The sequence below is a fragment of the Ceraceosorus guamensis genome (genome assembly GCF_003144195.1).
Source record: "Ceraceosorus guamensis strain MCA 4658 unplaced genomic scaffold IE81scaffold_48, whole genome shotgun sequence".
NCBI classification, from domain to species: Eukaryota; Fungi; Basidiomycota; class Exobasidiomycetes; order Ceraceosorales; family Ceraceosoraceae; genus Ceraceosorus; species Ceraceosorus guamensis.
Window position 1 is genome coordinate 101798 of NW_020290043.1, and position 24790 is coordinate 126587.

The 24790-nt window shown below is 56.5% G+C and overlaps 9 protein-coding genes across 9 annotated transcripts; 5 read left to right on the forward strand and 4 right to left on the reverse strand.

Moving 5' to 3' along the window:
- Positions 1-22: 22 nt before the first annotated feature.
- On the forward strand, positions 23-661 carry IE81DRAFT_348602 (hypothetical protein; the record flags this gene model as incomplete). The annotated part of the gene is made up of 3 exons (XM_025516280.1): positions 23-111; positions 219-375; positions 461-661. The coding sequence occupies 3 exons, from the start codon at positions 23-25 to the stop codon at positions 659-661; spliced, it is 447 nt and encodes a 148-aa protein (XP_025368316.1).
- Positions 662-1106: 445 nt separating this feature from the next.
- Positions 1107-3492, forward strand: IE81DRAFT_292307 (MFS general substrate transporter; the record flags this gene model as incomplete). Its single annotated transcript, XM_025511949.1, has 5 exons — positions 1107-1517; positions 1625-2104; positions 2504-2686; positions 2764-3135; positions 3217-3492. 5 exons carry the CDS (start codon positions 1107-1109, stop codon positions 3490-3492), a joined length of 1722 nt encoding a protein of 573 aa, XP_025368317.1.
- Positions 3493-3648: 156 nt separating this feature from the next.
- Positions 3649-3990, reverse strand: IE81DRAFT_292336 (hypothetical protein; the record flags this gene model as incomplete). Its single annotated transcript, XM_025511954.1, has 1 exon — positions 3649-3990. The coding sequence occupies one exon, from the start codon at positions 3988-3990 to the stop codon at positions 3649-3651; it is 342 nt and encodes a 113-aa protein (XP_025368318.1).
- Positions 3991-5166: 1176 nt separating this feature from the next.
- On the forward strand, positions 5167-9279 carry IE81DRAFT_324887 (hypothetical protein). The gene is made up of 12 exons (XM_025514357.1): positions 5167-5910; positions 5996-6091; positions 6167-6508; positions 6584-6649; positions 6723-6907; positions 6987-7025; positions 7112-7176; positions 7246-7483; positions 7547-7739; positions 7811-8395; positions 8482-8556; positions 8684-9279. The coding sequence occupies exons 1-12, from the start codon at positions 5431-5433 to the stop codon at positions 8801-8803; spliced, it is 2484 nt and encodes an 827-aa protein (XP_025368319.1). The 5' UTR covers positions 5167-5430; the 3' UTR covers positions 8804-9279.
- A 710-nt stretch (positions 9280-9989) lies between these two features.
- Positions 9990-13797, forward strand: IE81DRAFT_186777 (hypothetical protein). Its single transcript, XM_025510749.1, has 6 exons — positions 9990-10705; positions 10795-10933; positions 11004-11406; positions 11478-11666; positions 11749-12213; positions 12287-13797. The coding sequence occupies exons 1-6, from the start codon at positions 10224-10226 to the stop codon at positions 13714-13716; spliced, it is 3108 nt and encodes a 1035-aa protein (XP_025368320.1). The 5' UTR covers positions 9990-10223; the 3' UTR covers positions 13717-13797.
- On the reverse strand, positions 13723-15684 carry IE81DRAFT_304122 (alpha/beta-hydrolase). The gene is made up of 4 exons (XM_025512291.1): positions 15292-15684; positions 14812-15197; positions 14369-14728; positions 13723-14253 (listed from the first exon to the last, which is right to left on the reverse strand). Exons 1-4 carry the CDS (start codon positions 15397-15399, stop codon positions 14133-14135), a joined length of 975 nt encoding a protein of 324 aa, XP_025368321.1. The 5' UTR covers positions 15400-15684; the 3' UTR covers positions 13723-14132.
- A 497-nt stretch (positions 15685-16181) lies between these two features.
- IE81DRAFT_335014 (hypothetical protein) lies at positions 16182-17816 on the reverse strand (the record flags this gene model as incomplete). The annotated part of the gene is made up of 6 exons (XM_025515436.1): positions 16182-16494; positions 16565-16630; positions 16723-16948; positions 17088-17276; positions 17356-17476; positions 17619-17816. 6 exons carry the CDS (start codon positions 17814-17816, stop codon positions 16182-16184), a joined length of 1113 nt encoding a protein of 370 aa, XP_025368322.1.
- Positions 17817-18808: 992 nt separating this feature from the next.
- On the forward strand, positions 18809-20652 carry IE81DRAFT_186996 (mitochondrial carrier). Its single transcript, XM_025510750.1, has 6 exons — positions 18809-19108; positions 19189-19220; positions 19319-19436; positions 19528-19645; positions 19720-19919; positions 19995-20652. Exons 1-6 carry the CDS (start codon positions 18990-18992, stop codon positions 20353-20355), a joined length of 948 nt encoding a protein of 315 aa, XP_025368323.1. The 5' UTR covers positions 18809-18989; the 3' UTR covers positions 20356-20652.
- Positions 20652-24145, reverse strand: IE81DRAFT_187028 (hypothetical protein). Its single transcript, XM_025510751.1, has 3 exons — positions 23709-24145; positions 22945-23640; positions 20652-22863 (listed from the first exon to the last, which is right to left on the reverse strand). The coding sequence occupies exons 1-3, from the start codon at positions 23852-23854 to the stop codon at positions 20949-20951; spliced, it is 2757 nt and encodes a 918-aa protein (XP_025368324.1). The 5' UTR covers positions 23855-24145; the 3' UTR covers positions 20652-20948.
- Between the last annotated feature and the right edge of the window lie 645 nt (positions 24146-24790).

A 24790-nucleotide genomic window follows, 5' to 3' on the forward strand; every position in this document is an offset into this window, starting at 1 on the left:
CGTCTCGAGTGGCAGGTGCAGAATGACAGATCCGAAAGCGGCAGTGTTGATGCCACTGGATGATTTGCTGCTGCCAGACGACGTCGGCCAGAAGCTTAGGATCGTAGGCTTGTGAGTTTCGGCGCCCATACAATCGAGCGCGGTTGGATCGCTCGCATTGCGGGACATGGGGCATCAGCCCTCCTGACGCACTTGAATTTCCTTCACTGGACTGCTAGTCTCATTGCCTTTGACACGGCCGTCTCGATCGGAGTCGTCGCGTATGGTGGGACCAGTCTGCTGGTCAACTTCAGCTTGTGCTTGAACGAAGCAGACAGGCCCCGTCTCAAGTCCCTACTCATGCTGATCGGCGAGCTGGAGCCAGCGGATGTCCACGTGAGTGCGAGCATGTCGACTTGTATGATACTGTGCTACGTTCGCAAGACTTATTCCCAGAAGGCTTGGCTCTACTACACTCCAGCCTCAAGGCAGCGTCGAGCTGTATTCAGCCACGCCTGAAGCCATTCCTCCCATTCCCGCTCCAAGCCGCAGCGCTGTGCTCAACGCCATTCTCATGAAGGAAGTGGACGACATGGACATGCGAGCGTGGGAACAATCGGCTCGGCTCCAGTCCAAGCATTTGATGGATCGGCATAATGCCCGAATGGTCAGCAAAGGATGAGGCGGAGCGGAGTTACTACAACGAGTCACGCCCATGCAAGCCTACCGAGCTCGCTCTCTCTGCCCTTTGCTTGATTGTTCCTAAACCGCCATGGCCGCCATCGCCGCCCTGGCGCCTATGTTTATACGTGTAGAGGGAGAGCAGCAGCAGCTATAGCTGCAGCAGGCTCGCAGCATCTATCGCGTGCCGAACTCACCTCACCGCGCTCATCGCTGCAGCTCGGCCGCGCCGCCCACAATAACTTTTGACTCACTCGATCGTGACTCAGACGGTTTTCCCGCTTCTGCCGCTCGCTCGCTGGATCGCTCAACTTTTGGTGCGCCCGCATGCACATATAACCTCCCAACCCCTGCTGTACATACACGGTGCGATCACGTTTAGACAGCCACGAGCGCCTTTCACAAATACCATTTCCCCACCAGTCAGATCTCAGCTTCGTGCGAAGATGGCGGGTCGAGTACCCTCCGAGACAGACGAGCACACAGCCACTTCCACGCCTGCGCACACATCTGCACCGCGAATAAGCAGTCCACCCGGCAACTCATTGCGGCAAAGCACTGGCATCGACGATGAGGACATCGAGGCTTCGGCAGCCAAAGGCGGCCAGCCTGCGAGCAAGCCGACCGCATCGACCGCAAACGAGAAGCCAGACATTGAGCATACGGTAGTGGCAGATGACCCGAGAAGCTGGTCATCGGCGCGCAAGTGGACTCAGCTCGCCATGCTGAGCTTTGGGGCTCTGATACCCACCATGGCTGCCAACGTTTTCTTCCCCGCCATCGACCAGATCAAGTCGGATCTGAACGCTAGCGATGCGCAGATATCTCTCAGCATCTCGTTGTACATTCTTGCTCAGGTACGTTTCCATCCTCACGAGCCCGCGTAGTTAGGAGGCTCACTTTTCACCTTGCACCCTCTTCGTTTACCCTGCTCTCCCTTCGCATCACCACGCTCGGATCTCAGGGCTCCTTTCCACTCGTGTGGGCGCCTACATCAGAGATCATCGGTCGCAAGCCGTGCTTTCTGCTTGCCATGCTCATCTTCAGCGTCTGCGTGGGCGTCGCTGGTGCGGTACGAAGCATCAAGGCCGTCATAGCATTGCGGGTCTTGGGTGCGGCAGGCTCAGCGGCCATGTTGTCCATATCTGCAGGCAGCATAGCAGACATGTACGAACCGCACGAGCGCGGCGTCAAGGTCGGCATATACTACTCTGCTCCTCTGCTAGGACCTGCTCTGGCTCCTGTCATCGGCGGTGCTCTCACCGAAGCTGGAGGCTGGCAAGCCACCTTCTACGCCATGGCGGGACTCGGTGGCGCTTCCTGCTTATCCTTTTTCTTCTTCCGAGAGACATTCAGAGTGGAAAGGAGTCTGGCTTGGCAGACCGCCAAGCAGAGAGCGCTAGCCAAAGCAGAAGGGTCGCGACAGGCACAGGCAAATCGAGACGTTACCTACATCGGTTCATGTGAGGCCGATCACGACTCCACGCGCAGACCGTTCTGGAAAAGTTGGATGCGGTGGTCCAAACCCCATGCCGCGTCGACGCCAAGAGAAAAGCTGTCTAGCGGTGCAGGCACTACCGCCTCCCCTGCATCATCCATCCGTCCACATACCCCGCCAGAGTATCGAGAACCTGCGGATGTGGAGCTTGCTCCGCCTGTAGCTCCAATGGCACCATCGGCAGCAGCTCAGGCAGTGGACGACGCGGCAAGACAAGAACAGCGAGCTGCGAGAATGGCTCGCGTCACCACCAGCGCGACTGCTCGCAGCGCAAAGCCGGCGGCCATCGCGCGAGCCAAGAGCGCTGGAAGCGCGAGACGGGTCTTGACGCGCGACGGACAGGAGATCAAGGTGAGTCGGCATCGTCGCAAGTCCCGTCCCATCTCGCTGGTGGGGATCGAAGCTGATCTAAGCCACGGCATCCCGGCTCCTCAGTTCAAACCCACACTGGCCGATGTGAACCCTTGGTCCAACTTCAAGCACGTCTTGAACCAACCTCACAATGTCTTGAGTCTCATATACAATGGGGTGAGCTCACTTCTTTTACAATGTTGGTCAGGCTGATTGCTCTGCTCGCTGCTGACCGCCTCATCGCACCTCTGCAGCTTGCTTTTGGGAGCCAGTACTCCCTATCGTACACAGCAGCTCGCACGTTTGCCGCTGCTCCCTACTCATACGGTCCATTGCTGGTGGGTGTGGTGCTGCTAGCGCTAGGCGTGGGTGGGATATTCGGTTCGGTCTTGGGCGGCAAGCTGTCCGATCTGCGACTGAGGCGCAAAGGTATCGAGCTGGGCCACAAGGCCCCTGCGGAAGAAAGGATCAAGAGCAGCTTCCTGGCCATGATGCTCTGTCCGCTCGCCTTCATCATGTATGCTTGGACCGTGCACCAACACGTCGAGATTGCGGCGCCGGTCGTCAGCTTGGTTTTGATAGGTTTTTCAACCTTTTGGCCTTACTCTACCAGTCTGAGCTACATCGTGAGTGCGACTGCATCTGCGCTTCGACGGGCAGCCTCGATCACACGCTGAACTTGTTTGTTCTTTTGCCGCGCACGACAGGTCGATTCCAACGTCGGAGGAGCGTCGGGCGCGGTGTCTTGCAACAGTTTCTTCAGAGGCTTGACGGCCTTTGTAGCTTCCGAAGTGGCTGGCCCACTACAAGATGCGGTCGGTGATGGCGCACTGTACACGGGCTGGGCAGTCCTCATAACCTTTGGCCAGGTGCTCATCACCGTCGTTGCGTTCAAGGCCACGTCTTGGAGAGAGGACAAGTTGTCGGCATGGGCGTGGTTGAAGTTTCGAGGCTTGAGGAAGCGAATCGCTAGAAGTCGATAGATGCGACGCGTCATTCTTGCGCAACGTAGATTACCGAGGCCTTTCATGAAATGTATAATACGATCTTCTACTAAACGTGAGCGGTGCGACCTTGGAGGCGCCTCTCGCATCCAAGGTTGCTTGCGTGCAGGAAACCGAGCCGAATCTGCTTGCTTCCTACTCGAGCCGTCTTTTCTGGCATACTGTAATTGTGAGTCTGGGAATCAACATGCCAGTCTGTCGTTTGTAAGCCTCGTACTCTCCTTTGAGCTTGCTCTGCTCGAATTTAGCTTCTTCTCTCGTGGCAGCAAAAGCCCAGACCACACAAACACCCATGGCCGATGCTGCCGCTATGAGACGATTGCGGGTCGTTGGAGCAGAAGCTAAAGCGATGCAGATGATGTTGATCATGTAAGAAGTGTAGAATGGGTGTCTGATGTGGTGCCATGGACCGCTCTTCAGCAGCTTGGTCGGCGCATCCTTGGAACCTATCAAGCTGAGTCTGTGCGCTTTCAACATGTGCCTCAAGGCGTAAAGGTATAATGCTAGGGCTGCTAGTCCTCCGATCAGAGAGATGCTCAGCAGCAAAGCGTGTGGTTGGGCTGCTCTTCCTTGTGAAAAGGAGTATTGTATGGCTTGCACCAGTGTGCCGGTGGAAGCGTCGTTGTCGAGCGGTAAGAGGCAACGCGATGCGAGAGTGATGCACAGGAGATAGAAGGCAAAGTATAGCAGCATGGACGGGTTCTTGAAGGACTGATCGAAAGCTGAGCCACCTACGACCTCGATGGGGAAAAAGATGAGGAGGACGAATAGCGTGCTTTGGTCCAAATACATGCTCGGCATCACGATTAGGCCGCTCATTTTTTTTTTGCACAGCGAAGCGGGCGAGATGGCTGTTAGCATCGGCAAGTCAGTATCCTAGTCGTGCGTGCTGTGATCAGGAAGAGGGTCTGTGAATGGCTGATCGTCGTGATGAGGATTAGAGGCGTGATGATCGTCTCGGCTGCAGCCCCACTCGACTGATTTGACTTGTTCTGCTCATGGACCCGCCCTGAGCAATCGCGAACGTGACCTCTGCCACACGTTCGTGATTGTCGCGCCTTCCACATGCACGAAGTCACGTGCATCGATCCAGTCCGTCGGCCACCACCACCTTGATTTGATGTCTTCTGTGATCTGATGAAAGATCCCCAGCGCAAGTACACGCCGGCCTGTATCTTGGTTTGAGTCATGCCATTCTGCCATGTATTTGTCGTCAAGACGCGGAGAGACGGCTATCTCGCAGAGAATGTGTGATGGGTCGTGTCCCAAGACGCTCTGCGTCGTCGAGGACTCATCAGACTTTGACCCTCTGTTGCTTCGCACAACTCACACTGGTTGTGGTGGGGTGAGGAATGTGCAGCTATGATGGGATGGGGAGCATACGTGCGTAGCTGCTTGTGCGCAGGTTGCACGCATACCTGCGCACAAGCAGCATCCAGAAGAGTGGCTCCCGCGTTGTCGGAGACTTGCCCGCGGCGTCCGGGCCCGCGCGCGCCTTCGTTTCTCCGAAGGGGGCGGTGGGTATACGCGCGCGTGATGCTTGCAAGATATGCGTGAGCTGAGTGTGGGGAAGCGCATCAAAAGATGCATGTACTGTAGAGCAGTCACTGTGAGTGTGACAAGCGAGACTTGACTGCTGCTTTTGGGTTGCGACCATGAACACCATCATTCACACTCATCCAAGTTCCAAGCATTCGCCTTGCGGTCTTCATATGCGCTGCGCGTTGAAGCCCGCGACCACAGCAGCTTGTGCCAGTCTCTGATAAGAATAGGCGAGGATCACTTCGAAGGCTCAGGGGACGCGACGGGGACGAGACATTGGTGGACATCCTGAGGACGCTGTCAGAGCATCTCCAGAAGCCCTGCAGAAGACTTTCACAAGTTGCATCGCATCTGGTCGCCAGCTGACCCGCAGTCATGCTTCATCTCACCAAAAGGGCAGCGACTGCGAGACCGTACACCTCTATCAATGCGCCAGCTCTGCGCTCGCAACTCCACACAGCCTCGGCGAGTGTGCTTGAGCGCATGTTCAATGCACCTCAGCGCGACGGCACGTACGCATTTGAGCTCGCTCCCACTCCAACTCATTGCTGCTCAGATGGAGCAGACGTCGCATCGAAGACGCTTGCGTTCCGCCAGAGAGAGGGGAGCCTTACGCTTGCCGACAGGAGGGGCCTGAGCTCCGTCGCTACCTCTCATAGCCAAGCAGGAGCGGAGGTTTTCGTTCCAGGCGCTTCGGACACCGCGTCTACCAATTCAGCACGCCTGCCAAGCAAAATCTTGATCGCAAATCGGGGAGAAATAGCGTGCAGAATCATCAAGACTTGCAAAGCGTTGGGCGTCAGGACAGTCGCTGTGTATTCCGAGGCTGATGCCAAGAGCTTGCACGTGCAGCTAGTGAGTGTAGAAAGCAGCGAGCGAGCCCACGTCTGCGCCTCACTTTTCCGTCACATTTCCACACCATACGCCTGGGTCCATACAGGCTGATGAGGCGTACTGCATCGGGCCCGCTGCATCGAGCGACTCCTATCTACGAGCGGATCGAATCATTAATGTAGCCAAGCTGACCGAGGCCGAGGTGAGTATCACGACGAGCCAGGTTGAAGGTCCAAATTTGGAGCTCGTTCTCACCTGCCGCACGCATTGCTTCAAGATGGTTCATCCCGGCTATGGCTTCTTGTCCGAGAACAGCGACTTCAGTCTTGCGCTGTCAGAAGCCGGCATCACGTTCATCGGCCCTCCAACGAGCGCGATCATCAGCATGGGATCTAAATCAGCTTCAAAGGCCATCATGCTAGCAGCAGGCGTACCGTGCGTTCCAGGCTATCATGGTGATGATCAGTCCTATGAACGACTTTCTCAAGAGGCCAAGAAGATGGGCTTTCCGGTCCTGATCAAGGCAGTCAAAGGCGGCGGAGGAAAAGGCATGAAGATCGTGTGGCATGAGAATGAATTTGAAGAGCAACTGTTGAGCGCAAGAAGGGAGGCTGAGAAGGTGCGTCGGTACGCTTGCCTATCATTTGATTCGCTGCTACCTCGCTGAAGCTCAGCCTCGCTTTCCATTGCCAAGTCCTTTGGAGATGGCACAGTACTCATCGAAAAGTATCTGCTCAAGCCGAGGCACGTAGAGGTTCAGGTTCGTCAAGCATGACGCAATGCCGTCTGACGAATGCAGACACTCATCAATCGGCTTCACTCGTGCTGCCTAGATCATCTCCTCTGCGCCACCCCACTCGCAACACATTGCGCTTTCCAGTCGGGACTGCAGCGTGCAGCGAAGACATCAAAAGATCATTGAGGAGGCACCCGCCCCTGACCTGTCCGAAGAGCTCAGAAGAGATCTGGAGTCGAAGGCTGTTGAAGCGGCAAGAGCCGTAGACTATGTTGGCGCAGGGTGAGTGGACTGGCTCCTGATGTCGGCGAGCCCCTCTTTCATAATTGAGCAACATTGCGCATTATGACGCTGCGGACAGAACTGTCGAGTTCATCATGGACGCCACGACCGGCGAATTGTGAGTGGGAAGGAGTCGCTTCCAACGATTGCATTGGTGCAGCGACGTTGCATTGAATGCGTTTCTCAACACCTGCCCGTCTGCAGCTACTTTATGGAGATGAATACAAGACTGCAGGTAGAGCATCCAGTATCGGAGCTCGTGACGGGAGGTGAGCAGACGGTCATCAAGTGCTTGACAGCTCGAGCCAGGCAGCCGACGTACCTTGCTCCGCATGCAGTCGATCTTGTCGCCCTTCAATTGCTCGTGGCGAGCGGCGCCCCGCTTCCGCTATCTCAAGAAGATGTGCACGTCAAAGGGCATGCTTTTGAGGCTAGACTCTACGCTGAAGACCCAGCGTCCAACTTTTTGCCGGATGTGGGACACTTGCAGCACTTACACTTTCCAGCGGAGAGCTCTATCGGCTCCGACTCTGTTGTCAGAATCGACACGGGCGTGCGAAGTGGAGATGATGTATCGTGAGTTTGAATCGAAAGCCTGCGTCTAGAGTCCGTACTGATTCTGCTCTGCTGTCGTCGCAGAGTCTTCTACGATCCAATGATTGCCAAGTTGATCGTACACGCCAAGGATAGGGGTACAGCTTTGCGGCGACTGCGGTTAGCACTGGAGCAGACCCGTATCGTGGGTCCCAAGACGAATGTCGACTTTCTCAAACGTCTGTGTGATCATCCGGCATTTATCAGCGCGGACGAGCTTGACACGGGGTTCATTGCTGTGAGTGCGCTGAGCTTCCGCTCGAAAATCGCATCTGTTATCGGCTTATCATTGCTAAGCTCCGAGGACAGAGATACAAAGCCGACCTTCTGCCAGCTGTCCCCAGGCCAAGCAAGTCGGTGCTCACCTGTGCAGCGCTGTACCTTGCCCTGCGAGACTCTGCGACAAGCGCCGCCAACGCAGGTCCGGCTCTGAGCGCCTTCCAAGCTTTGCGGTTGTCGGCGGCGCAGCCTGCAAGCAGAACGTATCTTCTGCGTGGTCGGGCATCATCTGGCTCGGAGAAACAGCCGCATGTCAGTGTTCGTGTCCTCCAAGAGCAAGGCGGCGTATTCACTGTGCAGCTGCAGGAGGACGATGGTGCAATCTCGTCGATTCGATGTATTTCGAGCAGCATCGCGGGCAGCGAAGGAGAAGTGCTGAGCGCCGATCTGGCACCGACGGACGCGGCCGATGCTGCGTTTCCGTCGCCCAGGATACAAGCGACGATCGTGCCGAGACCTCCTTCTAGCAATGCCCTGGATACTGTGGAACGACTGGACCTGTTCTTGGAGGACAGGCAGATTGAAATAGACGTAGTTGCCCCGGCATGGGTTGCGGAGCTCAAAGGAGCGCTCACGGAGTCAAAGGCAAGCGTGAGGAGCCCCATGCCTTGCAAGGTGAGTGTCGGCATATCGTTGCGCGAGTCAACGCAGTGATCGTGCTGACAAGCCTGCTGCGCGACTTGGCCTTGTTCGCTCGAAAGGTTGTCGATGTGCGCGTTCAGGTGGGCTCGAAGGTAGAAGCTGGCGATGTGCTAGTCGTGCTCGAAGCGATGAAGGTGCGTGCTCGGCGTGCGACGGTGCGAAGATCCCACACGCGCCCGATCTTGACATCTTCGGCTTTTCCGGTTGACTTCGGACTTTCCGCCCTCTCCTTTTGCTTTGTTTCCCCCCCGCCATGCGCAGACCGAGCATGTCGTGCGCGCACCTCGTGCAGGCGTCGTCGCGACATTGGCAGCTCAAGCTGGTCAGATGATAGGAGAAGGCGTCGAGCTTGTCCTCTTCGAGGAGGAGACGGCAGACTGATTTGCATTCTTGATTGGAAAGGCGCCAACTTTGCATCCATTGCGCAATTCAACGAACACGGGTAAAAGCGTCGTTGAATTTATGATCGAACCCAACAACGTACTTTTCACGCTCCGCCCTTCCTGGCCTGCGCGATGCCTGCACGTTGATGTGCGGCGCCGACCGCGCTGCGGTGTTGGGTCGTCGTAATGTCGACCAGATAAGTGCTGGTTCACGTTTCCCGATGCGACAAACAACAAGTTTGAATGCCCTCTGGTTCACAACTTGGCCAAAGATTTCAACTTACGACTTGTATGGCGGAGAGGAGAATGCCCGGAGTTTAGGCGCGAGCTCGGCCCCAGGTAGGCTCACGTGACTCACCTTTGCCAGCTGCGCGAGCACAGCTGCAGGTGCCATGCATGACTTTTGACTGCTGCCGGCTGGGCGCGTTGCTGCCTTGTGTAGCCTGCGCATGGGCAGCCGTGTGGACCCATCGCGCGTACAGGGCTGCTCCCGCGAGGCGCGTGCGGCCACGCGCCGATTTGCTGCCTTGAGTTCATTTTCTCGCGTGGCTCGATCGCTCGCTCCCACGGCATCGTTGCGCTTCAGTCGATCGTATCAGCATACCATTCCATCTCAAATCCTTCCACCAATCGATCTTGCATGGTTGTGAACCTTTTTGTCATCCACCCTCACATCGAAACGCCTTGAAAGGCTCGAGCGTTCACGTGTGCCAAGTCACGCGTGCCAAGCAGCATCCTCTACGCGCCTCTTTCATCCGAACCCTGCTTGCTGCTGCTGTCTGTCTGCTGCCGCTACTGCGTCGCGTCGTCGCCAAACGCAAAGTAAACGCCTCGCCTCGCGCACGCAGCAGCTCAACGCGCACGAACTCGTTTCTCACGACGCATATATGCGCGCCTTTCAAAAAACTTGATCTACGTACACACCGTACGGCACACCGACACGAGCACATCAACCACGCTTCTTCCCTAGCTCCGAGTCGGGGCAGAGCCTTTGCGCCGCGACGTCGGACGCACGGAAGGCGCCAAAGGCCTCCTTCCCACAAAGCCGCGCGCTGATCTCACCTGCACATTCGATCGGACGTGAAAGCAGAGCTCACACTCGTGACTGCTGGTCGGCGTATCCGAGTCTGCACGGCGATTTCATCTGCTGCTTGCCCAACGTATCGCTTGCTGCATCTGGCACTCCTTGCCGGCCTTCTTCGCGCTCCTCTAAGCACTTTCAGCCTTTCAGTACTGTTCGAAGAGCGCGCGCTCATAGGCCCATAGACGCACACGTGCGAGAGCTCGGACTTCAACTACCTCCCTCTTCCGAGACTGGAAGTGGCCGACGTGCGCCACTCCGAAACGTGCTGCATCGAGCATCGAGCGATAGCTGAGCGTGCGCCATCGCTCCTTGGCAATTCAGCTTCCAGCTCAATATGTCAACGCGAAGGTCAGAGCGGTCTCGCGCAGCTGCTGATGTGGGGGCGCAGGGGTCTTTGGAAGCATCGACGAGCAGCCCGGCACCATCATCGGCTCTGCCTTCCACCTTGAAGCGCAAAAGGGGCAAGGCTGGGGAGGTCAGCCCATCAATGGATGGCCGAGCCGCAAATGGGACGCTGAGCCCCGACGAGTCTTCCGCACAGCGAGGAACTGGCAGAGTTGCGCGCCCTCGGCAAGCCAATGGGAGATCGGAATCACCAGTGGCCACTGATACAGCAGCATCGGGTGTCGAGGAGGCTCGCACGCGCAAGGTGAATCTCTCGAATGGTGGCCTCAAGTCTTCCAGCAATGGTTCTACGAAGAAAGCTAGATCGACAAAAACCTCGGGCATCGACGATGCTCAGCACATAGATGGTCGAGATAATGAGCTCATGCTAGAAGAGGAGGAACGGCAGCATTTCAGACTCATTCTTGAAAGGTAGGTTGCGACTGCTCCTGCACTACTCCTTGACAGCACTGCAAAGCTGACGATTGGGCGCCAAAACTCACTCACTTGCGTTCAATCAGTTACGCGCCCGGACTGTTGCAGCGGCAAGTCCAGACCACAAAGGTTGAAGCTGATGCAAGCACTGCTGCCTGTGAAGTCGAGCCAGCCACCCTAGAAGAGACACTGGCACATCGAAAGATCGGCATCCGAGCCTTGAGAGTAAGTTTCCAATGCACACGCTTTCGTGCGGTCCACTGGTTGGGGCTCACATGATCCTTCCTGCACTCAGTCTTTCTTACTGAAGCTCAAGGATGCTCGCGCAGACGTTTCGCAAGAAGCATACGATGGGAGGGAGGCGTTGAGGTCGCATGAGCAGGATCAGGATAGTGTAGCCGCTTTGCATACAGCGCACACGGCAAGAAGAGCGATTCCGAATCACGAGCAAGGATGCGTCGCCCTCTTGCTGTCATTGGTAGACGGCCTCGCGGCCAAGAGGCGTACCAACATGGGCGGCGGAGATGGGGTAGGCGAGGATGAGCAGGCTGAAGCCAGATTCAAGCAGGAACACTCTGATCACACACGCACTGTGGGGTCTGAAAGCGCTGCACGAAAGATCGCATTGCACATGCTCTTACCGACTGGTCACTATTTCACGAGTGCTGTAGAAGGCGATGCAGGAAGAATCGACCCAGGTAAGAGGCATTGACCCAACCAATGTTCCAGAGCAGTTCACAAACTGACTTCGGCTCGCTTCGCACAACAGGTTGCGCAAACGTCATCTCGATTGCCCCGAAGGCACGGTCAAAGATGCCGGTGCCCACGCTTGGCTCCAGAGCCCTATCGGCGGTCAAGAACAAGAAGTCACTAAAGAGCGTGGCGGACAATATGAGGAACACACCCACTCCTCCCATCGGTCCTGATGATGATGCTCTTGGAGAGCGGATTGTGCCGGGTGAGCAACATTGAAATGTTGAAGTGTGCCTCGCACACTTTCTTCGCTTACCCATGAGGTCTTGTGTGCGCGCTACGAGCAGCTACGCATCTGTACTACGACGCATGGTCGTCCTTCACACCGACGTACGACAGCAGCGACTCGACACTTGGGCTTGCCGGTTCTAGACTGATGTGGTCTCAGGGCCGAAGACGCAGAGACGAGCTTCGAGCGAAAGGCTGGGCGGACCTTAAAGCTGAAGGGAAATCCCGAGCCGATCTGCTTGCAGCGCCCATGGTGGCACCAGTAGCTTTCGCCTCCACGCAGGACGCGAAAGGAGCCGACTCGTACTTGCATGAGGCGGACTTTGCGGACTTGCATCCTGACTTGCACCCCGATACTTTGGCGGCCGCCTACGAACAGCTCGGAGACGAAGAGAGCATAGAGCATCGCTTGGCTCAGAGCCGCGCTTTGCTGGAGCGATTGCAAGAGCTTCAGGATGCGAGGTTAAGGCGAGGCTACAAAAGTGGACGCGAGGTGGCTCCTTCTGCTGAAGAGCAACATACAGGTGAGCTGTATCAGTTGACTAGCACCTGCTAGTCCAGCGGGACTGACATCACACACCCTCTCAATTTATGCAGCGAGTCAAGCTTTGGGTAATTTGACCGAGCTGGTCAAGCTCCGACCACGCTTGGAATTGGAGAGCGGGCGCAGCGATTTGATCCCTGTGGCCTCAAAATTGCGAGCCGCCGCAAAATCAGCTGCTGTTGATCCCGCTCTGATAGATGCAGGTGGTGAGCCTGGAGATGGATATTGGGGAACCCTGGACGAGGCGTCCTATGGTCCCGAAGCGCGAAGAAGAAGAGCTGCCGTTGCCACGTCACCTGTGCTTTCGTTGAAACCGCTCGCTCACCCGTTGGGTCTCGTTGGACCTCCTGTCATTGCGGACAACGAGACTGTCAAATTGCCCGAGGGCTTGGAAGGTCGGGCGCTCGAACGACTCAATGCGCGCCCCCCCATTTCTTCGCCAGCATCACCCAACGACTTACAGCAGGGCAAGGCAGCCACTTCTACCGGCGAGAAGAAGAAGCGCGGCCCCCATCTACTCGATAGGATAGCTGCATCCAGGAGCTATGATGCCACTCGACACGATCCACACGATCGGCCTCACAGACATCACGGTCAATCATCGCGAGCGCCGAACAACGCGCGCGCCCCGACCAGACCGGTGCCACCGCTTACGACCACGCCCGTGCCTGTGACGCAAGCGCAACACGGCCAATCGCATCAGCTGGGCCAAAGTCTTTCCGTTCCTCAGCATACGCCTGGAGCTACGTCGCCGCTTTCCTCAAGATCGCCTGGGCAACAGGTGGCGCACGCATCGCCTCATCCACAGGTCCAAGCTCAAGAGCGGAGCCGTCAATCTTCGATCTCTCAGCCATTGCGAGCCAACACGGGCGCTTACTCACCGCATCACGCGCCGACACCAGACCAGTCCGCGCACAGGCCCGTAGCGAATAAGCCGTTCTTCCCAGTACCGGCGCACGCAGCGGATGCACGTTCACCCTCACCTTTGGCAGCGACGCCTGTGTCTCAAAGCGCACACTCGGCCTACTCAAGCTCGTCCTCTGCTTCTCGACAGCGGGCGCTGTCGAATGCCAGCCAAGGCGCGCGCTCACCTGTTGGCAGCTTGTCGAATGGACAGCCCGCTTTCTATCCCACCAACGCCGGGACTGCGCCTTTGAGGCATCATGGCGCGTATGGTCCACCGAATGGAAGGGACATCAGTCCGACTCAGCCTCGCTTCCAACCACATGCGCCGCCCCCGCAGGCGAGGTCATCGGGTGCATCGTCTGCCAGCAGCCAAGCCTTCTTCCCTTCTCCGATGCACTCCCAGGCTGCTGCGCACTTTCAGCAACACGCGTTTCAGCTTGCTCAAATGCAGCAACAGCAGCAGCAGCAGCAGCAGCAGCAGCAGCATCAACAAAGTCTTTCGCAGACTTCTTCGAACCAGCGCTCTGGTGGTCAGCACGGCTCGCCTCAGCCTCAAGTGCAGAACAATGGACGTTGAGATGAAGACGCTTCGTGTGATTAGCTGACAGGAATCCGGCTGGGCACGGCGCAGTCGTCTGTCTGCATCGTAGGGACCACGCCAAACCAAAGTGTATGGCTTTTCTGCTGCTGCTTCGTTTGATAGCTACATCCATCTGCTCTACCATCTCCCATTTCTTATTTACTGCACGCGCGCCTCGATATGTAACATCAATGCTGCATAGAGTCTCGATTGTGCTGACCGCGCTGCTCGTGAGCAGAAGAAGAAGAGGCGCGAAGGAGGTCTGGGCCGCTTGGGCCAAAAGTATGGCGCGTGCCTGCAAATCCCAACGCAAGACCTACACGAGCGGGAGCACGTACAGCTGGAGCCTGACGAGCAGTTCGAGGTGTAGAAGCGACTATTCGCGGGGAGAGAGAGCATTTGTGTGGGGGGGACTACAACTTGGATTGCTGCGCGGACGTTTTGGAATTTGCGGTTGCTGCTTGGACATGTTTGGCAGAGTCGAGGTGGGCGTTGATAGAGTCGACCCAAAAGTTGGTGGTGAGGAAGTCGAACCTGCATAGTCGGATCAGGTCACATGACGACAGGGTGGGGGGAGGGGGGCGCGGGAAGCTGAGTGAGCAACAAGCAGTATTGTTAGCGTACGCAGGATGCTCTATTTGCGACGCACCAAAAGTGACCAATCTGATCATTGGGAGTGTCGAGTCTAGTGGCGTGCTTGATGCCCTTTAGGATATGTTCGCTCTCCGAATAAGCCACCATGCGATCCCTCTTTCCATGAATGACGAGCGTAGGTAAGGTTTGGGGAATGCGATAAAGGTCGGGTCTAGTATCCACCGCTCCTATAGCTCCGATTTGAAGGCCGATGATCTCTTGAGGACGACGCGTATCGAGGGAAACTTTGACGCGATGGGCTAGCAGGGAAGCGTGGTCTTGGGAGGAGGTGATCCATTCGGGAAAGTATTGCAGGGCCATGATGGCTTCCGACATGAGCTTGTTGCGCTCCTCTTTTGATTTGGCATTGGCAGCGCTGATGAGCGGCAAGAGGAGAGGGAGTATTGAGCGCGATTCGATTGTCAGCCTGAAGGACCACCACAACACGTCGATACTCACGCGGCTTCCAGCTCATCGGGCTTGAAATCTCCTCGAGGCATCTTCGTCATGGTAGCTGCCAAAATAGCCGAAGGGACTCTGATCCCTCTGATATTCAGTCCGCCCTTGCCATCCTCTTTCGCATCAGGCAAGGTCAAGAGGGTCTGCAAGATGTGTCCGCCCATGCTCCAACCCAGCAAGTGGGTGTTTTGCCAGTCTTTTCCCAGCCCGTTCAACAGTTCCAGCAAGTCGGAAGCCATGAGTTGAAGAGAGAGATCGTAATCCCAATCGGCTGGTACGCTGGAATGACCGATGCCTCGATGATCCCACACCAGCACGGGTCGAGTGATTCCTAGCGTCTCGGATAGCGGCGACCAATCCTCCATCACTCCCGACATGCCCATGATCTGCGACAAGCAGCACGCCAAAGCCACCGCGCATTCAGTCAAGAGGTTCGTTCTGAGCCGTTCGCGTAGCCATGAGCCTGCTCTGCACGCTCACCAATGCTATAGGCGTCACCTTTCCCAGCAGATCCTTGCCATAGACATGATAGGCAATCTTTGCACCATCCTTCGTTTCGAATGTCGTGGTGGGTGGAGGAGCAGCCATGCTGGCAGCAATCAACGTTGCGCAACGAGAACGAGGTCGGTTTGGAGGTGGAAGTGGAGAAGGAGCACGGGTACCGCAATCACGATCCGAGAAAAGCTCAGAAGAAGGTTGCTGCTTGTATCGTCAGCACAAGTCTCGTCGATGATTTTGCAGCGACGACGTAGAACGGGGGAAGGACTGGTTTGATGATGTGGAAATCAACACAGCAAGCACCGCAAGGCAATCCAAGATGGGCTTTCTTCGCTGTTTCGTGGTACGTCTGTGATGGAAGCGTGTTGCTCTGCGCGAAGGCTATAGTTTGGACTATGCTTGTATATATAGCGGCGCGCCGGAGTATCGGGCTGACGAAATGCCGCGGCCGGTCATGCCGAACCTGCTGCGCTGCGTGCTGCTGCTGCTGCCCCGCATCTTGGGTGACGCACGACTTTCACGCACCTTGCAAACAGTGACACGCGTTCAAGTAGTTTTGCGTCGAGGTGCTGCATGGTGGGACGCGCTCCACCTTCGTTGCTCGTTGCTCGTTGCTACACCCTGCTGCATGGACTGCAGGCGATGGCGACATGACCAAGGTGCTAAACGCTCGTGTCTGTGTCCGCACTCAATGACCCACGACTGTAGGTTACCAGACCCACTGCCATGCCCATAGTCAGCAAGTCGCTTCTTTGCGCGGTCTCCGAGCGCCTGTTCAGCCTGGGCCAATCGAATAGGTGCCGACCGCATCCTCGCCATACACAGAGACATCATGAGCCTCTCTCACGCGGCGGCTGGAATAACATTACACATTACAATTGAACAAGTCTGCTCCCTCTGCCCTCTACGAGGTGTGCAAAGCCCAACTGATGCAGCACATTCGCTGCCGCCAGCTCGCTCATGCCTCTTCTAGCTTCCAACGTAGCGCTGCCCATGTGCGGCAACAAGCAGACTTTATCCCTGATGCTCTCATCCGATAACAATGGGTGCGATGCTCCAATAACCGGTTCACCCTCCAAGACGTCTAGTCCTGCGCCGGCCATTTTGCCTTGTTGAAGCGCAGAGACTAGAGCGGAGGTATCCACCAAAGGCCCTCGAGCGGCATTGACGAGGTGCGCTGTGGGTCTGCGAAAATCCGGAGCGACGAGTTCAGTCGAGTGTGGCCTTTGGAAGAGGCAGAACACGCCAGACTCACTTCATGTGATCAAAGCATCGCCCATCTATCAAATGCTTCGTCTTTGCGTTCAAGCTCGCTAGCACGCTGTGAGGAGATTTGCCATGCGAGAGTGGAATGAGGTGTCGGTTGATGATGGCGCAGCGAGCGCTCCTGGTTCAGCTGGCCAGCACACTCACACAATCACATCCGACTGCCTGGACAGATCCTCCAAGTCCCTGGCATTCTCTATGCTGATCCTGCTTCCCTGCACCGCTTCGTACGCAGGCAAGAGCCTCTCCAAGCCGCCTGCTTTTAGGGCTGCAAATTTAGGATTGTCAAGGTCGAAAGGCTGGGGAGAAGAATTGAGGTAGATGTAGCGAGTAGGACCGAGCGGCAGCAAGCGGAGAAGAGTGGATTGGGCAACTGCGAGGAAGATGAGGGGTCGGGCAACGTGCAACGTGCAGCGCAGGTGGAAGCGGTTATTGTCAACCGTACGAGTCGTACGCTCTGGTCGCGCATCAAAGCGCCTTTGCCTTCACCCTCGATGCGCAACTCGACTCACTCGCGCCAAATCCCACAAAGCCAATGGTCTTGCCTTGCAAGCTCGGACCTGCGAAGCTGAGCGGAGCCCAAGGTGTTTGTGGCCAACGTCCCTCATCCACCGTCCGCTTGGCGTTGGGCAACAACCTGGTGGTGCTGAGGATGAGCAGCAAGACCAGATCTGCCACTGCTGCATTGAGCACATCAGGAGCTGCGATGTAGCACAGCGACAAATGGTCAATTTGATCTTCTCTGACAGCATGCATGACAGGCGCACATCGATGACTCACTGTGACCTAGCCGGATACCTCGACGTTTCAGCTCGGCTGTATCGACGTGATCGTAGCCTACGCTCATGCAAGAAACGATCTTCAAAGAAGGTCCAGCGCGATCCAGCAGCTCCGCGTCCACCTGAGCTCGAATCAGGATGGCGGCTTGGATGTCAGACATTGCGACGTGATTCTGATGGCGGGCAGCACCACCACGTTGCACTCTATGACATCGACGACCCCCCATCGCACACGCACAAAACTCCCTGCGCACGCGCACGCACCTTGTCGCTCATCATGACCAGCACGGCATCCGCTCCTTCCACACTGCGCAAAAGCCAGTCTCTATCCGCAGGTCGTTCCGCATCTTTCCAAATCTTCAGGTCGATCGCGCCTGCGGCTTTGGCTTCGTCCAGGATGCAAGTGGGTAGAGGACGTGTGAGGACCACTTTGGGCCTCGAGGAAGATGCCGTGTCGGTCATGCGTGCGTGCGTGCGTGGGAAGGAAAGATTTGACTGACCAGTGATTCTCGTGGTCTGTTGGCGGTGCTTGCAAATTCGGTGGTGAGTCTCGAGATGCAATGGCGGATCGTGAAGGATGGAGGATGGAGGATGTGTGATCATGCAGCATCTCAGCACCAGCGTGGATCATCGTGAATCGTCACGAATCATTCGCAATTCCCAAGATTATTCACGATTGCAAGTGTGCGAGCTGATGTGGTCCGTGCGTGCATGATGATGATGCCCCGTACGTCCAAATCGTGAATCTTGAATTACGGCGCGGCCATGCAGCAAGGTTTGGTGTCAGTCAGACGAGTCCGCGGTAAATGCACGCGGCGCGAGAGACTGATGCGCAGGCACTTGGGCAGTCCAAGCCATCCCGTGTGTGCGCGGAGCTTTGGAGCCAAATGTGGGGTTTATCGTGATGCTGTGCTCACACGCTGCTGCATGCTTTTCGGCCCACCAATACTGATACGCGCTCTCGCGGGTCACAGTTACAGTCAGCATGAACGAGTAGTCACGAGTACTGTGAGTCTACGAAGAGCAGAGCCCGTCCCATCCACGATGGGCGAGGTGCAAGGCATATGAGCTGAGCTGAGCTGTCCAACCCATCAGCGGGTTCATCCACCCGTCGTCTGCCTTCTCACACTCTGACTCGCCAGGGGCCATCTCAAAGCTGCCTGCCTTGCCTTGCCTTGCCCTGCCTTTGCCTTTGCCTTTGCCTTTGCCGTGGTCGTCGCTTCGCTTGACCGCCCAGCAGCTGTGAACTGCGCCCGCTCCCTGGACGGGCCATTCCAACGTCTTCTCAATCGCTCGTCGCCCCGCACAGACAAGTTTCGTAACAAACAACGAGTTCACCGAGTTTGTCAGCTCAACGATCGACACGCAACGGAGCTTCAATTGGAGTGTAAGCTGCGACGCGAGCTTCCTCCTCTAGACGAGGGGAACATCCATCACCTTCTTGGCCAGTCTGCCCATCCTGTGCTGGCTTCGCCATCTCGCAAGCCAAAAGAGTGCTCCTCGCACTTGAGGCGACGCTGTCATTATTCGTCACCTTGGCTTCTCACATTCCAGCACAAACCTTTCTCCAAGATCCAGCTACGGCCCCAGCACTGTTTCGTAATTTCTGCATCTGCTGCTCCTCGGCTTTTCACAATGTCCGCATCACGTCAACAACCTCTGCGCGAGGCTGGTCCAGGAGGCGCGCCGATTCAGAAAAAGCCTTATCCATTTTGGCTGGGAGGAGCCAGCGCATGCTGTGCAGCCACGATAACGTAAGTATCGACGTTGACGTCGAGCGCGGCATTCTGTCCTTGCTGCAACGCTGACCATGCTCCTCGCCCTGATTGTCCAGACATCCGCTAGATCTGACAAAGTACAGACTCCGTGCGTAGTCACTCATGTCTGCGCTGCAAAGTCCTCCACTCCTTCCACCCATCTGACCCGCGTCCTGTGACGACGACGCTTGGTACTGTCTACAATAGAGACCGCAACTGTCAAAAGAGGCATGTTCGCTACCATCATCTCCACTGCCAAATCAGAAGGCATCACCAGCCTTTGGCATGGTCTCACCGCCACCTGGCTACGACAGTTCAGCTACTCGTAAGTAGCTCACTCTCCGCATGGCTTCCTACCATTCTCGCTCACAAGACTGCATGCGCTTCGCTTTGCACGCCCCACCTTTATTCCCAAGTTTGACCCGATTTGCTGTGTACGAAAAGACAAAGGCTTCCTTCTTAAGCGAAGGAAAGACAAAGCCGACCAGCTTGGAGCTGGCCTTTGCCGCAGGTCTTGGAGGTGGTGTAGCCTCGGTGGGTCAATTTCTCGTCGCGTCTGACAGGAAGCTGCATGATTGTATGCTGAGACCTAGTGCCACTGGTTACAGATTGTGGGCAACCCTGCAGAGATTGTTCTCGTGCGCACTTGCTCCGATCTGAACAGAGCTCCAGCTGAGCGCTTTGCGTACGGAAATGCTGTCAATGGACTTGTGCGTGTAGTTCGGGATGATGGAGTCAAGATTTTGGTGCGCGGCATGGAGGCCAATGTGGTGAAGGGCGCGACCCTGAATGTCGGCCAGCTGGCCGGGTGAGTGGAAGGCGGATGTGCCATGCGTCAAAGCAATGGAATCGCAAGTTGAGCTCACACACAGCTCGCATTCAGGTACGACTTTTTCAAGAATCTGCTCGAAAGTACCAAGGCGGTGCCCGACGGCATGGTGGTGACAGCAGCAACCTTTTGCGCAGGAACAGCCGCAACGACGCTGGCGCAACCAGTAGATTTCATCAAGTCGCGCGTGCAGAACAATAAGGATCCATCAGCTACGCTGGTCAGCATCATTCGGGGCGCCGTCAAGAAGGATGGACCGACGGTCTTCTTTAGGGGCTGGACACCCGCTTGGCTCAGATTGCAACCGCAAACCACCTTGCTCTTCTACTTCTTTGAGGCCTTCAAGGGCATCATAGACAAGCAGCGTCAGAACGCGGACAAGCTAGGCAGCTCGCAAGGTGTCGTCAAGCAGTAGTCTGCACGCTGACCTACCTCCCTGTCGCTCTGTATGTATGCTTCAGCGAGCCTCGTCTCGTCCATGTATCACCTTTTCCTTCTCCCGTCCAAGCCCTTCATACCGCTACTTTGTGCGCCGCATCGAGCGCGTCCACCCTCTGTTCTTCTACCTTCCAGACCCTGTATCCATTCACGAAACCTCTTCTACCTACACACCTCGTCACGCACATTCTCCCATCTCCGTCGCTTGCCACACGCAGACGCCCGCACTCACGACTGATCAGCAAGCGGGCGAGACGCTTTGTCGAGCAGCCAATGACATTAGGTGAGCGGCGGACGGATGACGACTGTACATCGACACTTCTCTCGCGCGCGAGGGGATCGCAGAGCAAAAAAAGTTCACGTGAATGGAGCGAAAGAGTCGAGCGCGGAGCGAAAGGCCGATGCAGAGTATAGAAGATGAGTCGCAAGGCACGGGTACGTGTTGAGAATTCCTGGCACAATGAGGAAGCGAGCGAACGACGGCACGATGCGCGTCTAGACATTCTTGAGATGAGCCTAATGAGAATGATGGTAGAGGCGTTGACTGAGGCGCGGGAAAGGCAAACGGGCTCAGAAGGCAGTTTGCATGTCTGGAAGACCGGCAGATAGCAGCCAATTCCAAATCGCTTGATCATTCTCCGAGACGGAGTGGACATTGTTCGGTGCGAACACGTCAAAGCCGCCGGTAGGAATGGGTCCCATAGCGTTGTCGTCGTTGTGGCTGCTGCTGCTGCTGGGCTGGTCGTACACGGCCGATCGGAAGCTAGGGTGGATGTTGAAGGAGTTATGCTGATTTGAAGACAAGCTGTGATCCATGCCGATGCTGGGCAGCGTGATGGCTCCTTCTGCAAGGATCCTTGGCGCTCTTCTGGCAAGCTCGGCGGGCGACGGCAGAGCTGGCGATAGCACGGTGCCTCTGCGGGGCATCAGACCGGTATTCGGGCGCGAGGATGAAGATGCCGACGTGTTTCCTTGTCGTTGATCAGAGCCAAAAAACCTCGGATCTTCGAACGCAGAGCTCGGCCCGACCTTGTCGTGGGATAGATGATGCTCGAGGTTTGGCTTGGTCTGGTTGAAATCGCTCGTCGGCGATTGTAGTCCAATGAGAGCTGGCATCAAGTGATGGTCCGGCATCCTTACGTCGTCGATGGCATTGACATCGTCGCGAGGAAGACCAGGTGTTTGCTCGATGACTTCCGCCACCCGGTCGCAGAGTGTGGCCAGATCTAAAGTCCTGTCGCGTTGCATGTACGCTTTCCGATCTCTGGTGGCCTCATAATATTGCGCTTCTTCATCTAATAGCGTACTGAGCAGCTGCTTGGCACGAGGTGCTGGAGACATGTACTGCACAGCGGCCGAGACCTTGTCGCGAACGTTGGCACGATGCTCATCATCGACGTTGTCATTGAACAAGTCGAGCAAGAGGAGAGTGCCGGCTGCGAAGAGGTGCTGAGAATTGACATACATGCCCTCGATTATCGGGCAAATCATGCGGAGCTGCTTGAACAGCTCCAGGGTGCCTAGGGCGAGCGATAAGCACGTTGACCGTCCAACAGGCGAAGCGATGTGATTCCTGTGGACCAGCAAAAGCTGATGGAACACTTGCTGGTGTAGCATCCATCGTTGAGGTGCCATGATTGGCGGAGTAGCCTCCCTACTGTTGACGCTGTAGAAGTGCGGTAAACCAGCGCTCAAGAAACGTCGGAAGGACTCGTCGATGCACTCGACGACCGCTCGCGGCGTGTCACCCAGATTCGCGTTGCGAAGATCTGCAGCGTCGCGTACACAGTGCGCAAGGCCAACCTGGGCGATGACGAAGGACATCTCGGTCCAGTTCGATGATGACTTGGATTCGGTCGTGCCAGCTTCGAGATCGGCGTCGTTGAGGTTCAAAGGAAGGCGTGTCGTCATCTGACTCGGATGGAGCGAGTAGCTGCCATCGCGCTGCGACCAGCACCAGTCTCTGACGCAAAGGAAGTTCCAGACGCGCACGGCAGTCTCTAGACGAACAAAGTCGTTCGTGGTCATCTCGTGCGTATAGCTGGCGCTTCCCAATCTTGGCAGGCCCATATCACGGGCACCAGCGATAGCCATCGCCCGCAGCATTCGCAGCCAGGCCGGGTCATCACGACCGAGCAGGAGGAAAAGGGAGGCGCACTGGAGGGCAGGCAAGCTTCTCAAGACGTAGTCCTTCTCGATGGCAAGAGCACGCTTAGCGATGCCGTACCAGCGTACTGAGGGATCGATGCCAGACTTGCGAAGAGCGTGCACCGCGGCGAATCCGCGAGTGTGCGAAGTCGGCCCATTGTTGGGATGAAAATGGTACCCGACGCTGAGGATCAAGAACCAGAGTCCAAGATTCGAGACGTCCTGGAATATGGGGGCCGAAAGCGCCTGTTCGGGGCTGGCGATACTGAGTAGCTCGGTCGCGGCCTTGTGCCAGGGCGTGTAGACGACATGGCCACCGCAGTGATTGGCCCGGTAGCTTAAGACGATGTGCGAGAGCAACTCAGCGAGGTCAGCAAGCGCGTTTGAGGTTAATATCGACGCGATTGCCGCTACTCACAGAAACGTTCTAGCCAATTCTTCGACGACGATGGGGTCCGGAATAGCAGCACGTGCTTCTACAAACAATGCGATGCGTTCCTCGGCACTGGACGGATTCGACCAATAGGCGTTCGGCGCATCGTCGGAAAGACCTGTCAGTCTTTTGAGCAGACCGTCACGTTCAGAGGTACCGCCGATCGTGCGGGCGGCAGAGGGATTGGCGACGGTCTCGAGGGATCGCAACGCGCGCTCGGCAGGCAGCAGCGGTGACAAGATCAAGGGCTTCGAGGAGCGAGTGTGAGTTTGGGGTTTTATCAGCACACTCCCGTTGGCGGATGCTGAATGGGGCGATGGGACTGTGCTGCCGTGAGGAACGGATCGGAATGAGTCTGAAGACGCACTGCCAGAAAGTGGCAAATGGATGCTCAAACCTTCCTGCGAGCCAATGATGTCTCTAGTGGCAGTGACGAAACTGCTAGACAGGTGGCTTCGGCTGCCAGGACTGCTGTTACCGCCCGAGCGATCATCGGCAGGACCAGTTGCATGGTGCCGGTGTCTCAGTGACTTATCGCTCCGCGTGGACACCCGGCCACCCAAACTGTTTGCTGATGAGTTTGACGGTGTCAATCGACCACCAACGGCACGCTCCTCTAGCTCGGCAAGCCGTTTGCGCAGCTTGACAATCTCCTCTTCGTCTGTGAGCTGCGATTCGGCTCTGTCATAGTCGAGAGTCAAGATTAGCGTACGACAGCGCTGGACTTTTCATCGCCTCATCACACTCACTTGGGTCGCTTGCGCCCCCTAGGAATTCGCACATCCTTGTGACACTCGCTTTCTAAACCTTTGCCAATGCAATTTGAGCACGGTGTCTGAAAATCACATCTCAACTTCTTTTGTCTGCACCGAGAGCACGACCTGAGAGTGCACATCACCCAGAAAGGGGAGGGCACGACCTCAGATGAGCTCGTGTGGACCGTAAGCGGGCGCCAACGTCACTTACGGAGTGAGACCGTTTGAATCGGAAGGCCGTCCCTCATCGTGGGCTGTTGTAAGTCCCTGAGCGGGCGCTGCGATTGGCGTCGTGAAGTGCCTTGCGTGTCCGAGTGAAGGTGGCATACCACGTAACTGGGCGTTTGGGGGCACCATTTGTAAAGGAACCGCTGGAGCTGACTGGCGGTACTGCTCGGCTGAGAATGCACCTTCGTGCCAAATCGGTGAAGATGTGACGTGTGACATGCTGTGGTTGTACTGAGAGCCGTGGTGTGACACTTGCTCAGCGTCTCAAACCGCGGACGGTATCGCGCAGTTCTGGGCTGAACGTCGGGTCCGGTGACCGAGTACCTCAGATACACCGCCGTGTCCGGGTGACGTGATGAACGCTGCGTCCGTGATTGATGGTAGTAGTAGCTTCGCAAAATTCTCCACGACACGAAGTCTCGACGCTTTAAAAGACCTTTGATGGCCCAGTGGAAGAGGTTCCCATCCCACTACAGCGGCTGAAGAATCCGGATCTATAACTGAACCCAACTAACAAAGCCGGAGCTGCAAAGCGCTGGTCCTCGGTAGCCTTCTGACTGGGCTGAGACTAAGCGCTTGCCTGTTGCCTGAAGCAGAAAAGTCGATCGCGTCCTCCAAACTGATAGCTGTCTCGGAGCCAGGCTGATCTTGGCGCGACACTGCAGGCGCATCCGGGTTCAGCGTACAATCGCTGATACCCAGTCGCTTGTAAGCAGCGACCTGACCACCAATTCGTTGTGATTCGTCGCTCGTAGCGATGAACCAATCAGCACGGTCGGTTCCGTCCGAATAGATTGGCTAGCAATCAGGTTTCACTGGATGGGGCAGACAAGGCCAACTCTGATGAC

Bases quoted from the DNA above. Each gene is read 5' to 3' on its own strand.
- IE81DRAFT_186996 (XM_025510750.1), top strand. From the start codon at position 18,990: ATGTCCGCATCACGTCAACAACCTCTGCGCGAGGCTGGTCCAGGAGGC. The intron at 19,221-19,318 runs GTGCGTAGTCAC...TGTCTACAATAG, and splicing joins TCTGACAAAGTACAGACTCC to AGACCGCAACTGTCAAAAGA. The intron at 19,646-19,719 runs GTGGGTCAATTT...CACTGGTTACAG, and splicing joins TTGGAGGTGGTGTAGCCTCG to ATTGTGGGCAACCCTGCAGA.
- IE81DRAFT_304122 (XM_025512291.1), bottom strand. From the start codon at position 15,399: ATGGCTGCTCCTCCACCCACCACGACATTCGAAACGAAGGATGGTGCA. The intron at 14,729-14,811 runs GTGAGTATCGAC...GCCGCTCATCAG, and splicing joins CCCGATGAGCTGGAAGCCGC to CGCTGCCAATGCCAAATCAA. The intron at 14,254-14,368 runs GTGCGTCGCAAA...CCGACTATGCAG, and splicing joins GATCAGATTGGTCACTTTTG to GTTCGACTTCCTCACCACCA.
- IE81DRAFT_187028 (XM_025510751.1), bottom strand. From the start codon at position 23,854: ATGTGCACTCTCAGGTCGTGCTCTCGGTGCAGACAAAAGAAGTTGAGA. The intron at 23,641-23,708 runs GTGAGTGTGATG...CGACTATGACAG, and splicing joins AGGGGGCGCAAGCGACCCAA to AGCCGAATCGCAGCTCACAG. The intron at 22,864-22,944 runs GTGAGTAGCGGC...CATCGTCTTAAG, and splicing joins GAATTGGCTAGAACGTTTCT to CTACCGGGCCAATCACTGCG.
- IE81DRAFT_186777 (XM_025510749.1), top strand. From the start codon at position 10,224: ATGTCAACGCGAAGGTCAGAGCGGTCTCGCGCAGCTGCTGATGTGGGG. The intron at 11,667-11,748 runs GTGAGCAACATT...CGCTACGAGCAG, and splicing joins TGGAGAGCGGATTGTGCCGG to CTACGCATCTGTACTACGAC. The intron at 12,214-12,286 runs GTGAGCTGTATC...CAATTTATGCAG, and splicing joins TGCTGAAGAGCAACATACAG to CGAGTCAAGCTTTGGGTAAT.
- IE81DRAFT_324887 (XM_025514357.1), top strand. From the start codon at position 5,431: ATGCTTCATCTCACCAAAAGGGCAGCGACTGCGAGACCGTACACCTCT. The intron at 7,026-7,111 runs GTGAGTGGGAAG...GCCCGTCTGCAG, and splicing joins GACGCCACGACCGGCGAATT to CTACTTTATGGAGATGAATA. The intron at 8,557-8,683 runs GTGCGTGCTCGG...CGCCATGCGCAG, and splicing joins TCGTGCTCGAAGCGATGAAG to ACCGAGCATGTCGTGCGCGC.